Consider the following 16,124-nt stretch of genomic DNA (forward strand, 5'->3'; position numbering starts at 1 on the left):
GCTCTCAACCTTTCCAGGGTATTGTACCCTTTCAGGAGTCCAATTTGTCTTGCGTAGCCCCAAGTTACGCATCACTTAAAAACTACTTGTTTACAAAATCAGACATAAAAATTCAAAATGTCACAGCACACTATTATTGAAAGATTGCGTACTTTCTCATACTATAAAATTATGAAATAGATCAATTGGAATATAAATTATATAGAGAGCAGTTAAACAAGTCACGTCTATGTGAAATTTTAGTTTATACTGACTTCACTAGTGTTTTTTATGTAGCCTGCTGTAAAACTAGGCATATATCTAGATGAGTTGATGTACCCCCTGGAAGACCTCTGTGCACCCCCAAGGGTACCCTTACCTCTGGTTCAGAACCATTGGTCCAAGTCACCATGTGTACCCTGCTACCTCACTAAAAGTTCTGTAGTGCACTTTGACATACTGCTGCTTAGTGCCCATACAGCAACATAAAGTTTGTGTTTACGAACAATTAGACTATGGCAAACTGGGGTGTGAATCTACCCTGCAGTAACCTGCTGCAGTCTCACTGTCCATATGAACCCTGCTGACACACGTTAACAGTTCATTAACGCTCTCTGAACTAGTCCCATTTCAAAGAGGACTGTTAACACGCATCAACAGGGTGCACACAGACTGTTATACCATGGCAGACTACTGCAGTTTAGTTTCACACCCCATCTTGCCATGTTCCTCAAAGAACCCAGTTCCTCAAAATTGTTCCTCAAAGAACCCAGTACCGTTATCTTCTGCACCGTCTCTAACAGTTCAGTTCCGACTAATGACTCTGGTACTGGTAATTTTGGTCAACGAGATCATCCCCATTGACTTCTTTGCAAGACCAGCACTAACAGGGTCATTACTGATGAAGCCTCCCACCTCGTAGTCAGTACCATGCTACCCAGTACCATATTGGTATTTTCTGCACCTCCTATATAATAGCTAGAGACTTGATGGTTTTGTCCCTCCCTGACTCTCAACTCTTCTCTCATCTGAGTCAGGGAGCATCAGGGAAGATCTTACCCAAATACACACTTACAGACAATTATTATTAACTAAACTAAAATTTATTAAAAAAGAGAGAGTATTGGTTAAAAGATCATTATACATACAGACTTGAATAAATTGTCAGTTTCATAGTAGAGATGATGAGCTTTAGAGTTGCAAAGAGTTCTGTCAGAATTAGTCCATAAGTTCAGTCCAATGTCCAATATCAGGTTGATCCGTTGGGTGAAGAATAGTTGCTTTGAAATAGAATTACCTATTTCCTATGAGCATAAGCTTTCGTGGGCTACAACCCACTTCTTTGGATGCATACGAAGAAGTGGGTTGTAGCCCACGAAAGCTTATGCTCTAATAAATTTGTTAGTCTCTAAGGTGCCACAAGCACTCCTGTTCTTTTTGAGGATACAACTAACACGGCTGCTACCCTGAAACCTATTTCCTATGTATACACAGGTAAGTGGTTGCATTAATTAGCATAAGGTAATTATCCATTAAGCAGGTCATAAACAGTTTACTACAACCTTCAAAGAAATATAGACAATGACACTATTACACCCAAGTTTAATCTAAATGTTAATGTTCCCTTTTGATCACTAAATCAATAGCTATAGTAATAGACAGGAACTATCTGTTTACATCAGTGGTGGGCAACCCGTGGGCCACAGGTTGCTCACCACTGATTTACATGGTTAACAACTAACAAGACATAAAAACACATACCATTAGTATTACCTCTAATTCTCTAACAATACAGGTTTGCATTTCAAAACTCTAGTCTATTCAACATAGCTATGTTTCCCATTTATAAGGAATAGCCCTAATTAGTATTTACATACTTCTCTAACATGTCTTTAAAGGTTGAATTTGGGTCATTTAGCCTGCAAGTTGCTTAAGCCTTTTTGGCCCAGTGTCACAGCTCCTAAATAAATAAACGGATTTTCAAAAGTGCTGAGAACCTTGCTGTTCTCAGTAAAGTCAATAGAAACTGTTGGGTAGTGAGCATTTTTGAGAATTGGCCTCTTACCTGGTACTTAAATATGAGACTAGAAGTCTAAATTTAAGCTTCTGTTTTTGAAAATCTTATTATGTGACTTGCCAAAAGACACATAGGAGGTCTGTGGCAGAGCCAGGAATTGAACCTGATTCCAACTCATTCTTTTACAAGACCATATTACTTTAGTGTTCCTGATTCCAACTCATTCTTTTACAAGACCATATTACTTTAGTTCTTGTATCATTTCAGTTTTTGACTTACTGTACCTATAAAAGTTAATTGTTACTTTTTGACATATAAACAGCCATCTGAAGTGCTTATATGCTTGTTGTGTTTTATTTCTTAGACTATCATAGAGCTTTCTGAAGAACGGGACTGTCTTCATTTTCTACCTCATGCATCAGCAGCACAATCACCTTGTGGATCTCCAGGCATTAAACGCACTGAAAGCAGACAGCACTTGTCAGTGGAGCTAGCAGATGCTAAAGCAAAGATAAGAAGACTTAGGCAGGAGCTGTAAGTACATATTGATTGGAAATAAATCTGAATATGAGAATTGGGTTCTTGGGTCTTACATTATTGCTGACCTCACACAATACAAAAAGAACAGGAGTACTTGTGGCACCTTAGAGACTAACAAATTTATTAGAGCATAAGCTTACGTGGACTACAGCCCACTTCTTCGGATGCATATAGAGTGGAACATATATTGAGAAGATGTTCCACTCTATATGCATCCAAAGATGCTTATGCTCTAATAAATTTGTTAGTCTCTAAGGTGCCACAAATACTCCTGTTCTTTTTGCGGATACAGACTAACATGGCTGCTACTCTGAAACCATCACACAATACAGTACTCTCTAGGCCAGTTGTCCAGTTTTCAATATGAAACTGTAGTTTTAAATGCATTTTGGAGCTATTACTATTATATAGAGAAGAAAATTTCTAGAGTGTGAGAATTTTACTCTAACAGCCATAGGTGCCAACTCTGTGGGTGCTCCTGGGCTGGAGCACCCACGGTGAAAAATTGGGTGCAGAACACCCATTGGGAGCTCCCCGACCCGCCCCAGCTCACCTCTGCCTCCGCTCCGCCTCTGCCTCCTCCCCAAGCGGCCGCCGTGTCCTGCTTCTCCCCCCTCCCTCCCAGCGCTTGCGCCGTGAAACAGCTGTTTCATGCGGCAAGCCTGGGAAGAAGGGAGGAGAAGGAGGAACGCAGCGCGCTTGGGGAAGAGGCGGGGCTGGGGCGGGGATTTGGGGAGGGGTCGAATAGGGGCAGGGAGGGGGCGGAGTTGGGGCAGGGCTGGAGGCGGGGCTGAGGCCGGGGGGAGGGGCCCGCTGTAGTTTCAGATGTTTGTTAGTGTGTGTGCTCTTTCTCTTACTGTATATTGAGAATTCCATTGATGTTTTAGCTATGAACATATCAACACAGCAATGGGTTGAACCTCTGAGTATGTTGTGTTTCGTTTGTGTCATTGTGATGATGTAAAATGAGTGTGAAGTGCTCATAAAAGTATACTATGGAACTTCCTCAGGGTTCGCCTACTTGGGAACTTCTTGCGGGTTTGGGATATACTTGACCAATCCTGAGTTGCCATGCAGTTCAGTGACTTATATTGAACCTGTGGTGCCTAGTTGGTGTAATTGAGCCATTTCACACTCACAATCTTCAGATAAGGCCAGTCTGTATGAGAAGTTAGTGCACAGCAAGCTAGGGTGTGAATTTACAGCACAGTAGCTGCAACCTTACTAACTCCCTATGTGTACATTCTTACAGCATCTTTGTGTGCTTTACCTTAGGCTTGGTAAGCCAGTCAATTGACCAGTCAAATAATGTTAATCGCCTGTTATTCGACCCCTCCCTTGTATCCTCAGCCAACAATTTGCTGATAATATAAAAAGGTCTGTGCGATTGACAGTGTTGTGACATCACATCGCTATAGAAGTCCCTCTCTCCCTGCTCTGTTTCTGCTCCTTTTGCTGCTTATGAGTTGATGGTTTTTGCTGCAGGGAGGAATGGCCACCTGTCCCCCCTTTATGTGATCTGGGAGTCTATAAGGGTCCTGGGGAGGAGAGGGCAGCATGCCCAAAAGCATTTTGATTGACTGGAATCATCTGGAATAGCAGCAGTTTAAATAGAACTGAATGGCTACTGGTTGACCGAAATACAAGAAATACTTCATAATCTAGAGAGCATTCCAGAAGTAATGAGACATTAATAACAGTACACAGGACTCTGTGTGGCTTGAAAGCTTCTCTCTTTCACCAACAGAAGTTGGTTCAATAAAAGATTCTACCTCACCCACCAGTGACATAATAAATTATGCAGAGTTGGAAAAAGCCAAAATCATTTGTTTGGAAATCTTTTGCTAGACAGGAACATGGAAAAACTATTCCAACTGTGTGGAAGTTCTTTTTTCTGAGTATGACACACGTATTTAGAATGAAGGAACACTTGTTGAATTCTTCTGATATATGTCCAACTACTGTCAAAGATAGATCATTATGGTTAAACAACAAGAAAAGTGGTCTCCTTCAAAATTTGTCTGCATTCTCCTACTTTGGCTTCGGCAGCAGTATCACGACAGATGGCGTCTTTTGATGAAGATAGTGATATGACAATGAAAGTGAAACTAATGCCATTTCTTCATCTTCTAATAAGAATTTTACTATTCTATCTGGTTCAGCATTTAAAACTTCTACTTCTGGAAAGTCTTCAGATTTTCATGAAAGTGGTAGTAAGAGGTTTTTGGATAGTGTCCTGTTACCAGAAAAAATGAACTTAATTGTACGTTTGCTAGAGGTATTTATGCTAGTAGTATACTTCATATAGTCAGAAATCCTTATATGCTATAATTTTTTCATAAGTTGTGTCCAATTTACAAAATATCAAGTAGGAAACAGATTGCAGGAAGTCTTCTGAATGCTGAAGTGGATGATGTGAAAAAAGATAGCTGGTGTTCTTATTGCATGAACTTCTCATGTCTCTAGTGTCTGATGGATGGAGCAATGAGACTGTCATCAATTTCATGATAACAGCTCCACAACCAGAGTTTTACTTGTTCCAGTGCATAACTGAGCATCATTACACAGCCCAGTGTATAGCTGACCAGTTAAAAAAAATATAATGGACTTGGGTCCGCGGAAGGTTATTTCATTTGTGGCTGACAAAGTGGCTAATATAAAGCTCTGCTTGATCTTCATTGATAAATGTTCTGTGTTATGAATGAGCTGCCCATATGATGCAGGTTTTTACTGGTGAAATTGAAGATCTGACAACTTTCTCATCATGCGTCGAAAATAAAAAGCATTGTCAATTTTTTCAAAAACAAAGCAGTATCAGCAGCCTTTTTCAGTGTCATTTAATACAGCACTCAGTTTCATACACACTGTGTAAGGCTTGTTATACTCAATGGGCATCTTCTATTAAATGTCTCAAAGATCTTCAAATAAGCAAGAAAGCTAGTCAGTCAGCTTGAAGAAATGGTGGCTGGATGCTGCCTCTGAAAAATCCTCACTGATATTCTTGAAGACAATGCCTTTTTAGATGCGAAACTCAAAAATTCATTTCACTGCCTGAACTTGTAGCTCAGTCCGTTCCGAATTGGAAAATGATAGTTCTGTATTGTCTGATGTTCCGGAACTTGTTCTTGGTGTTAATAACATATTTGGGTGAGATAATATCCTTTATTGGATCAACTTCTGTTGGTGGCAGAGACTTTGTGTAGCTCAAAAGCTTGTCTTTGTCTCTTCCACCAGCAGAAGTTGATCCAATAAAATATATGTGCTCACCCACCTTGTGTCTCTCACATCCTGGGACCAATATGGCTACAACAACACTTGTAAGAGACATATTTGTGAGAAAAAACAACACAGTCCACTTGCCATAGCTGAAGAGAAGATGATAATAGACAAAATAATATCATGGAAAAATCAGTTGATCACTCCTGCACATAATGCCACTTACCCTGTTGAGCCACACTTAGGGGCCAAGCCATTTCTGATGATAAGTTTGATTCAGCCTGTAACTTCATAGTGACTGTTGCAAATTTTAAAGGATATACAAATGAACAAACAATTCTGACCGAGGCAGCAAATTATAAAGCAAGAATTAGCTCATTCAGTCATAAAACAATATGGAGTGCAATCCCAGCAGCTGAAATGAAATATTTTGCTCTTCCATCATGGTGGAAAGGGTTGTGTCCTCATTGCATTCTAGCTACAAAGTGGTAGAAATTCTTTTAACACTTCTGTGTACTACTGCTTGTGAAGAACGAATTTGGTTGGTTTGCAGAATCATTCGTTCAAAAACCAGAAATAGACTGAAGACCTCCACTACTGGGAATCTGGTGACCATGCATCATAATTTAAGATTGGAGAAGAAAATGACAGATGACTCCGTAGTTATCAGACCAAGAGCAAGAAGGAGATACTGATAACTGATGAGGATGACAAAGATATAGACGAAGCAGTTGAAGTTGATAAAGAAAAAGAAGATAATAAAAAGCAAGCTGCATGAAGAGTTGGCTTGCTGCCTACCTAGTAATTTAAAAATTACTTTTTTTTTGTAATTGTTCAGTCTTGAATGTTTGCATTTAAATGCTTACCTGACATGTCTAAAAAAGATAGTAATAATTCTTTCATTTTTTAGAACCTCATTTCATTGTGTTTAATATTTTTTACACTTTTAAGTAACTTGATTTTTGTAACTAGGCTAAGCCTATTGAAGACCATAAAAATTTACTCTTTTGTTACTGTTGCTACTGTTCTAATAATAGTGCTTTAAAATATTGGGCCATTTTTGTCATTATTTGACCATATTTGACCAATGTTTGATTAGTCAATTAACCAATTATTTTGGACTGGTCAAATGCCCAACCGTACTTTAGCTTAGTGTGCTTATAAGTATACTTAGCTAAAATGCCCCAAGGCACTTTTAGTGCACAATAAACATGTCCACATAGGGAGTTAGTGCGGAGTAGCTAGTGTGCTGCACTCTAACTTGCTGAGCACTAACTTTTCTGTGAAGACAAGCCCTAATTCAGCACTGCCTTTCAGTTTACACAGTGCACTGGGGGAGTGGGGGGAGGGATAGCTCAGTGGTTTGAGCATTGGCCTGCTAAACCTATGGTTGCAAATTCAATCCTTGAGGGGGCCATTTAGGGATCTGGGGCAAAAATCTGTCTGGGGATTGGTCCTGCTTTGAGCAGAGGGTTGGACTAGATGACCTCCTGAGGTCGCTTCCAACCCTGATATTCTATGATTATTTCAGTAATTCAGCAAACACCAGTATAATTCCCCATCTGTCTTGTCCTCCATTACTACTCTATCAATGGTATGTGCCTGTGTTTTAAATGTGTCTTTTTATAGATGTAATCTTGTGTGGGAATATATTTGCCTCAACAATTGAGGCAGTAGGGAAAAGGCGGGGTGAAGCAGAGAACTGTGGGCAGGTCAGGACTTTCAAAAAGATTATGTTCTTCTTTGAGTGATTGCTCATGTGCATTCCAATAGGTGTGTGTGCGCTGCATGTATGATCTTCGGAAGGTTTTTTCTCTAGCGCTACCCGTCAGGTCGGCTGTGGAGACCACTGGAGTGACGCCTTCATGGCAGTGTATATAGGTCCCTGCCGACTGCTGCCTGCTCAGTTCCTTCTTACTGTCAGTGATGGTCATTGGAGCAGCTCAGTCTCTTGCATTCGCAAGTGGCTACCTAGTGGTTCCCTTTTCTTATTTGTAAATAGTTTAATTGAGTTGTACTAACAGTAGTTGTATAGTAGTTTATAGTTAGTTAAGCTTACTTTGCCACCCCCCCCCATTTTCCCCAGGCACTGGGGCATGCCTCGGTCGCAGGGGTTTAAGGCATGTGAGAGGTGTGCGAAACCTATGCCTAGAGGTGATCCCCATGCTCCTTGTCTTAAGTGCCTAGGAGAAGGTCATCAGACAGACAAGTGCCCAGTTTTCAGGCGCTATAGACCCAGGACTAAAGAGAGCGGGACTATCGTTTAAAGCTCCTCCTGATGGAGTCAACCCTCCACCTTCAGCTGGTACCAGAAACGGCACCGGCATCATGGGTGTACAACACCCCAGCCTCGGTGTGGGATGCCCTGGCACTGAGGAAGTACTCCTCCAAGGAGCATCAGCACTGCTCCCTGGCTTATAAGGCCAGCTCTAGCAGGCAGCACCGCTCACAGTCCCTGGTGTCACATAAGAAAAAGAAGGCGGACGGGGTCATTCCCCCCGTTAAGAAGCTGCGAGGGAATTCCAGTGGGGTGCATCCTGCGGCAGGACACCCACAGCCTGGCTCTCAAGACCCGACTGCATTGACTCCGGCCCCAACTGGAGGTCCGTCGAGTCCAATGCTGGTGGACTCCCCGACTCGGGAGGATTTGGAGGGAAGAGCTCGACCCTGCCTCCACGCCGGATAACCACGAGGCAGCGCGGGGACCTTATTGACATGACGGCACAGTCCTCGGGTCCAGAGATGTGAGCTCCAGCACCACTGAGGACGCTGGCTCAAGTTCAGGCACTGTCAGCGGCACCGACAATAGCATCTATGACGGCGCCTCATGTGGCACCATCTCCAGCACCCTTCATGGCACCGATGGCAGCACTGCCCCCATTCATCATCAGGGCAAGCCCATGATGTTACAGCACCACTCCACATCTTCCCAGTATGGCTCCCCGGCACTGTCGGGCTCCGTCCTCCCCGTGGTCGGGCTCAGAGTACTCTTCCGAGTCAGAGGCTGTGTCTTTTGTCTCCCGACGCAGCCAGTACCGCTCGCGGGCCTGGCACAGCAGAGTCGTGGACTCGTCGGCACCGGCGGTATCCTGGCCACCCCAGTGGCAGGGCCCAATACAATGGCCCTTTTGGATTCCTTGGGCCTATCATCACGGTCAGGGCTCCAGGGCCGTATCGGTGGCATTCGCACCCTGTGCTCCCCCCTTGGCAACATCAGTGTGATGTCACACACCCCCAGGGCTCCAGAGGACCCCGCACGGGACAAGGATTCTGGGCCTCCACGCTCAGGCGTAGCACCCGAATCAGTGCCATCAGTTGTACTGGAGCCACCTTCAGCCACGGGGGAGACCGACGCACCTGACCCAGCCTCTAGGGAGCCAGAAGGTCAGGAAGACCCAGTCCCACGGGCCTCCTCCTTGCTGGACGAGGCAGTAGCAGGCACCACCACCACCCTACCGATGATGGATACCAGGGAACACCCGGACCTTCTTAGGAGTGTGGTCCTAAACCTCCAGGCAGAGGAGGTCATGAAGGAGTCAGACCCGATGGTGGACATCCTTGCCCCAGAGAGTCCATCTAGGGTGGCCTTGCCCCTGATGAGAGCGATCCAGTACACTACTAGGGTGCTCTGGCAGACTCCGTCCTCAGTACCACCCACTGCTAAAATGGTGGAGAGACATTATTTTGTGCCGCAGAAAGGGTATGAACACCTTTTCACCCACCCCCAACTGGGGACTCAACTGGGTTGATGCAGCAAATCACAAGGAGTGGCAGGGGCAGCCAGGTCCCGCTCCAAAGTTACAGGATGCTAAGAAGCTGGACCTTTTCAGCTGAAAGGTCTACTCGACTGGTGGGCTCCAGCTTCGAGTGGCCAACCAGCAACCACCTAGTGGTACTCAACCGCTAATGCTTTCAATTCCTGGAGAACATTAGCAAAGTTTCAGGAATTACTCCCAGTTGACTCACGCAAGGAGTTTAATGTGCTTCTAGAGGAGGGTAGGGTGGTCTTAAGAACCTCCCTCCAGGCTGTGTTAGACTCGGTGGCTTGGACTATGGCCAATACCATTACAGTGAGACGCAATGTATGGGTGCAAGTGTCGGGTATACCACTGGAGGTCCAGAACACTATCCAGGACCTGCCCTTTGACTGTGCAGGCTTGTTTGCCCAAAATACAGACTCTCGCTTGCACAGTCTTAAGGACTCGTGGGCGACTCTAAAGTCTTTGGGGATCCACACACCTGCACCCCAAAGAAAACCATTTAAGCCTCAGGTCCTGTCCTGCTTCTATTCCAGGCCCCCGAGGTGAGACTTGTCCAGGAATAATAGGAGGTGCCCGTCGTAGTCCTCCTCAGGCCAAGGCCAAGGTTCTTCGAAACAGCTCCTGGCCCGAAGCCAAACTTTTGAAGATGCAACTGAGGACGGAGCACTTGTACCAAGCTTGGATCCTTACCCACTCTTTGTGAATTAACTGTCCCACTTCTACCGTGCTTGCTCCCAGATCATGTCAGATTGCTGGGTCCTCAGCACAGTGAACGTGAGATATTCTATCCAATTCTGTTCCCTCCCACCCCACTTCCCCATCCCTCTTCAGGGACCCTTCGCACGAACAACTCCTTCTGCAGGAGGTGCAATTGCTCCTCGCTATGGGGGCGATAGAGGAGGTTCCTCAGGAGTTCAGGGACAATTTACTCCCGCTATTTCCTCATCCCCAAAGCCAAGGGTGGGCTCTGGCCTATCCTGGATCTGAGAGACCTCAACACATTCATAAGGAAAGTGAAGTGGTCTCCCTGGCCTCCATCATTCCTTCCCTGGATCTGGGAGACTGGTACGCTGCCCTCGACTGGAAAGATGCGTACTTTCATATCTCCATTATCCCGGCCCACAGACGATTTTTTCACTTTGTGGTCAGTGGCCAGCACTACCAGTTCAGGGTGCTCCCGTTTGGGCTTTTGGCAGCCTGCTGGGTATTCACTAAGTGTATGGCGGCCCCTTTCCCAGTGATGGCCCCATAAGTAAAGGGAAGCTCTTCCCTTCCTTTGCCTAGTCCTAGTACCTAGAAAAATCAATCTCCATGATGAACACATGATTTTTCTATGAAAATATTTCTGTCCCTTCCAAATTTCTAAACACAAATGGAAATGGCGAAGCTCTGGCCAGTGGGTGGCTCTGACCCTCTCCTCCACCTGGCATAATATATTTTACTCTGGCATAAAAATGTGCAGCTAAAACCCAGGATTAGGGATGTGTAATTTAGAGGGATACAACAACTCCATGCGCACCAAGCAACTTGCATATAGCTTAGGCTTGGTCTACACTACCCCCCCTAATTCGAACTAAGGTACGCAACTTCAGCTACGTGAATAACGTAGCTGAAGTCGAAGTACCTTAGTTCGAACTTACCTTGGTCCACACGCGGCAGGCAGGCTCCCCCGTCGACTCCGCGGTACTCCTCTCGCCGAGCTGGAGTACCGCAGTCGACGGCGAGCACTTCCGGGTTCGACTTATCGCGTCCAGACTAGACGCGATAAGTCGAACCCAGAACTTCGATTTCCAGCCGTCGAACTACCTGGTAAGTGTAGCCAAGGCCATAATAGAAACAGTGCACCCAAGGATTTAGCCCAATGTGCTTAGTGGAGAGAGGAGACAGATCAGATTAATTAAGAGCTGAAGGTAGTGTAAATCACATTTATGAGATCACTGATCAGCTTTTACAGGCCTCTCTTGACCAGATTATCTAAACTGGCTGAACTATCTGTCTGATTCATTCAGAAACCCCCTCTCCCACTACATTTTAGTCTTTATGAGGACTGTAGAACAAAAGATGTGGCTCTCATTTTCTGATGTCTGTATTATTATGTGTCTATTGAAATGTTCCCGCCCAGGATATTCTATAAACAGCTGCACCAAGAAAATTAGTGAAAAAATTACTGTTATTAGTTTGATTGGCAGTTAATAGATAGCCTAAATAGTGAGCACCAGTATGTTCCATATAATTTAGTACAATTCTCTCTAGTCTTTAGTTGAAGCATACAATTAGAACCACAAAGAAGGCTCTGAACATTTAACATTTTGCACTGTATTTGAATTTAATTTGTAAATATATTTCCTCTAGGCATAGGAGTATATTGAAAATCTTAGACTTCTTTAAATTATTAAACTGTCAGAAACATGTGGTACTTTATATTATATGTTGGGTTGCATTTAAAATTGTGAAAATACAAATAGATTCATATCTTGAGTCAAAAAATAAGTAGTCCTAGATGACAGACAGTATAATCTGTTTCTTTTAGACTAACTTCATAGTTTGATATACCATATACAGTACAATTCCTTAAAAAAGTGTATGAATGATTGTTTTGAGACATATTTTTAGCATGCTGCACATGGAATTAGATACAAAATATGATTCAAGAATTTGGTGTGATGAAGACACTGCAAGAAACTGTATTCATGCATGCTTAATTCAATAAGAACATCAGAATGGCCATACTGGGTCAGATCAAAAGTCCATCCAGCCCAGTATCCTGTCTACCGACAGTGGCCAATGCCAGGTGTTCCAGAGGGAGTGAACCTAACAGGTAATGATCAAGTGATCTCTCTCCTGCCATCCATCTCCACCCTCTGACAAACAGAGGCTAGGGACACCATTCCTTACCCATCCTGGCTAATAGCCATTAATGGACTTAACCTCCATGAATTTATCTAGTTCTCTTTTAAACCCTGATATAGTCCTAGCCTTCACAAACTCCTCAGGCAAGGAGTTCCACAGGTTGACTGTGTGAAGAAGAACTTCCTTTTATTTGTTTTAAACCTGCTGCCCATTAATTTAATTTGGTGGCCCCTAGTTCTTATATTATGGGAACAAGAAATAACTTTTCCTTATTCACTTTCTTGTGCCACACCACTCATGATTTTATATACCTCTATCATATCCCCCCTTAGTCTCCTCTTTTCCAAGCTGAAAAGTCCTAGCCTCTTTAATCTCTCCTCATATGGGACCCCAGTTTCTCCGCAATTACTTTGTCGTCTTTAAGTGCTCCTTTTGTATCTCAATCGTTCATTGTATTGAAATCAAACTGCTTGTAGATTTCTATTTAAAAATATGAGTGAGACGTAGGCCAGGAACATAAATGTTAATAGAAAAGTCATAGTGCCCTAATCTAATAATGTGCAATATTATGCAGAATTTGCCTATATCAAAAATATGTGATTTCTGGATATTAGTATAGGAAAGTGTCTTTGACTGTTACTGTGGGCCATGGTCTTGCAATGAGCTTGACATGAGGGCCCCTGAATGCATGTGGAGACCTATTTACTTAATTGAGACTCTGCCTATGTTCAGGGGTCCATCCACCTGACACTCATTTAAACAAATGTTTCTTTTCATGTTTACTGCATTTTAATTCAAATGTTGAATATCTCAGTACAGGTATAGATAGTTCTCTTAGTCCCTCTTATTATGTTTCTTTTCTGTTTCATTACTAATGTAACATCAAAGATCGCTCAGTAATGTAATTGAAATATCACACATTCAGATATACTAACTGAAACCTTTTTTAACCTTGAAAGGTATTTAATTATAGAGGCACTGGTAGCCTCTCTAATTAATTGGGTTTGCATTGAGATTGAATTGAGTTTTGCTTGTAAATCAAGGATTCAACCTTTGTAACATGTGCACAATAAAGCATATCTTCACCAAACTTATTGCACTTATTCTTTGAGCACGGAATTAATTTTCTGAGAATTCACAAGTAAATGTGTTAGTTTGAATTAGAATAATTTTAAAAACAGACATCTTTAAGAAATTTAGCACTTTTCTGTTTTCTGTCCTGAATTATCTTGATGGAATAAAGCTGACACTTCAGATTTTCCATAAAGCTTAGACTTATTGAAATTTGTGCTTAGGCTAAATTTGAAGAAATTATGTAGCTAAACTGTATCTTATTATCAGTAAAGGCACTGAAACAACCTTAATTCACCCCTGTATTGAAACAATGAGGAAAAAAATGAAAAAAAATCAGGGTGATTTGATTTGATTTTTATTTTATATTTTTAAGTGATTTATTTTGAAAACTTTTCAGATTAGTTTTACAGCTATATCAGAAAATGAATGATTGTTTGGTTATTTCATTTACCAAAGGTGATTGAAGCAGATATTTATGAAGTCATTGGGAGGTGAACTATCTCCAATTCAACAGGTTAATCATTAATATTTGGAGAGTTTTCTTGCCATGCTATATTAGGAGGAGAACATCACCAGACAGATATTTAAATTGTTTTATTGAATTAAAACAACAACGTTATGTATTCTGGATTTTTTTTCTTCAACAGCAAACATGTAATATATTAACAAAACAAGCATATGAATTTTTGAACTTAGTTAAACATTCAAGTTTTTTAAAATCAGGTTTGTTTTTGTTAAAATTGTTTTTAACTAAAATAGTTCAATGAAATATTAAAAAAACCCACAAAAATTAAATCGGCATGTCAGCCAGGTGAACATGAGAAACTTCAGATATTGGCTTCTACAGATAACTCATTCATCTTCACCTTCATTTTCCTGTTTGTTCATAATCTGGAAAAGAAAACAAACTTTCCTGCTTTTTCAGGTCCCAAACATTTCTCAATTTGGAATGAATTAGTCCAAAAGAAGAAAATATTCTTTCTACACTGGCAGAAGAATCTACTGCTGTTCAAAGTGAGATTATCACTTCAACAGTCTCTGAATCCAAGTGCTTAAGTGACTTCCACCAGTTTACTGGTGTGACTTTCTTTGAAACATCATCAGCAAACATATATTTTTTGAATGGTTCGCCCTTAGCTCTGAAGTTTATTATAGTTGGCGTTATGGAGGGATGATTGCTGGATGGCCATGTCATAGCTATCTCCTCCTCTTCAGCAGTTAAGGTCTGACCCAGGTACCAAGTATTGAGAATATTTGCAAGAAAATGAGCTGGAGATAGTGCTTGTCCCATTCTTTTTTTTTTTAATGCTTGTAATTTAACTCTGCATATTTCTCTTTTTAAGATCTCACTTAATTCCTTCCAAATTTCAACAGAGTCAGCAATAGAACAGCTATTTCCCTGCCTTTTGTTCCAGGCTACAGAAATAGGCTTCAGGGTACTCAGCATGTGTTCAACATTTCTCTTAAGCCCATGGTGAGAACTTCTGCTGTGATAGTGCCATCTATTTTTTCACGATTTTGTTCACAAACTGTCATCAGATTAGGCCAGTTCTTGATATAGTGCTCAAAACAGTCCACTACTGAGTTCCATCACACGTCTTGTGGGAGAGTTAGCTTGGTTCCTTCTAGTTTTTTCAGAGCAGCTGCTGCAAAATGGTTGTTACGGAAGTATTTTGCAATTTCAGCAACATTAGCCTTTATTTCTGGAATACTGAAGTCTTTGGCTAGGAGGTGCATCAAATGAGCACTGCTACCGTATGTTATTAGCTTGAGCCTCTCTTCACTCTCTTCTAAATAATTTCTTCTCGTCTTGGATACATTTGCAGCATTGTCTGTGACCAAGCTGTGTACTAGACATTTGAATCCTTTTTCATAGCTTTTACTGCTACTTCTTGTAAGTATTCTGCTGTGCGTGTGTTTCCTGATGTATCAATTGTTTCTGTAAGGAAGACATTCCCTTCTTCTGTTGTCACACAAGCACATAGAACAGGATCATTGTGGACATTGCTCCACCTATCAAGACTCAGATTAACAATTTTACCCTCTAGACCTTTTGCACACTACTCAATTTCTCTTTCATACACTTTATCCAGCAATTTGCCTGCGACATCTGCTCTGTTGGGTGGACTGTATCCTGGTCTTAATGACTGAACCATGTTAATGAAGTGTGGGTTTCAATTATTCGGCAAGGAGAGTTTGTTGCATAAACAAACGGGACAATTTTTTCATCAATTACCTCTTTTTGTAATCTGCTGGTTGTTTTCACAAACTTATCTGTGGTTGTTTCTGGATGATGGAGATTTTTTTTTCTTTTTGCTACAGGTGATCTACTGTGGCTATGTGACATACTTGGTGTGACTGAAACACTGTCATTGGCAGATAACTCTGAAACTATAGAAAATGATGGTGATCTTGAAGGCGGATAGTCTTCAGAATCGTGTATGTTGAGGATGGATTCTCCTAAACAAAATAAGCCAATGTAGTTATTTAATTATTATTACCATACTGCTCATTTAGTATTACTCATTGCATTCACTGACACTCAGTACTGCTTTAAAGGTGAAACTGTAAAAGGAAGATCTGTCTATTTCAGCTATTTATTTTTTATCATAACTGCATCTAAAATGATAGTACCAAAGAGTAACAACTATATTTTTTGCTGAAACCTGAGAATTCAAGAATAGTCC

The 16,124-nt window shown here is 41.9% G+C and overlaps 1 protein-coding gene across 9 annotated transcripts in view; it reads left to right on the forward strand.

The window, feature by feature from the left end:
• Window positions 1–16,124, forward strand: part of CCDC88A (coiled-coil domain containing 88A) — a 364,297-nt gene that overhangs the window by 157,459 nt on the left and 190,714 nt on the right. For all 9 annotated transcript variants that reach the window (XM_054023155.1, XM_054023156.1, XM_054023161.1 and 6 more), the window contains one exon: window positions 2,361–2,530. In XM_054023155.1, coding sequence (XP_053879130.1) covers window positions 2,361–2,530 — 170 coding nt within the window. The remainder of the gene's footprint in view (window positions 1–2,360; window positions 2,531–16,124) is intronic.

Source organism: Malaclemys terrapin, chromosome 3, assembly GCF_027887155.1.
Source record: "Malaclemys terrapin pileata isolate rMalTer1 chromosome 3, rMalTer1.hap1, whole genome shotgun sequence".
NCBI classification, from domain to species: Eukaryota; Metazoa; Chordata; order Testudines; family Emydidae; genus Malaclemys; species Malaclemys terrapin.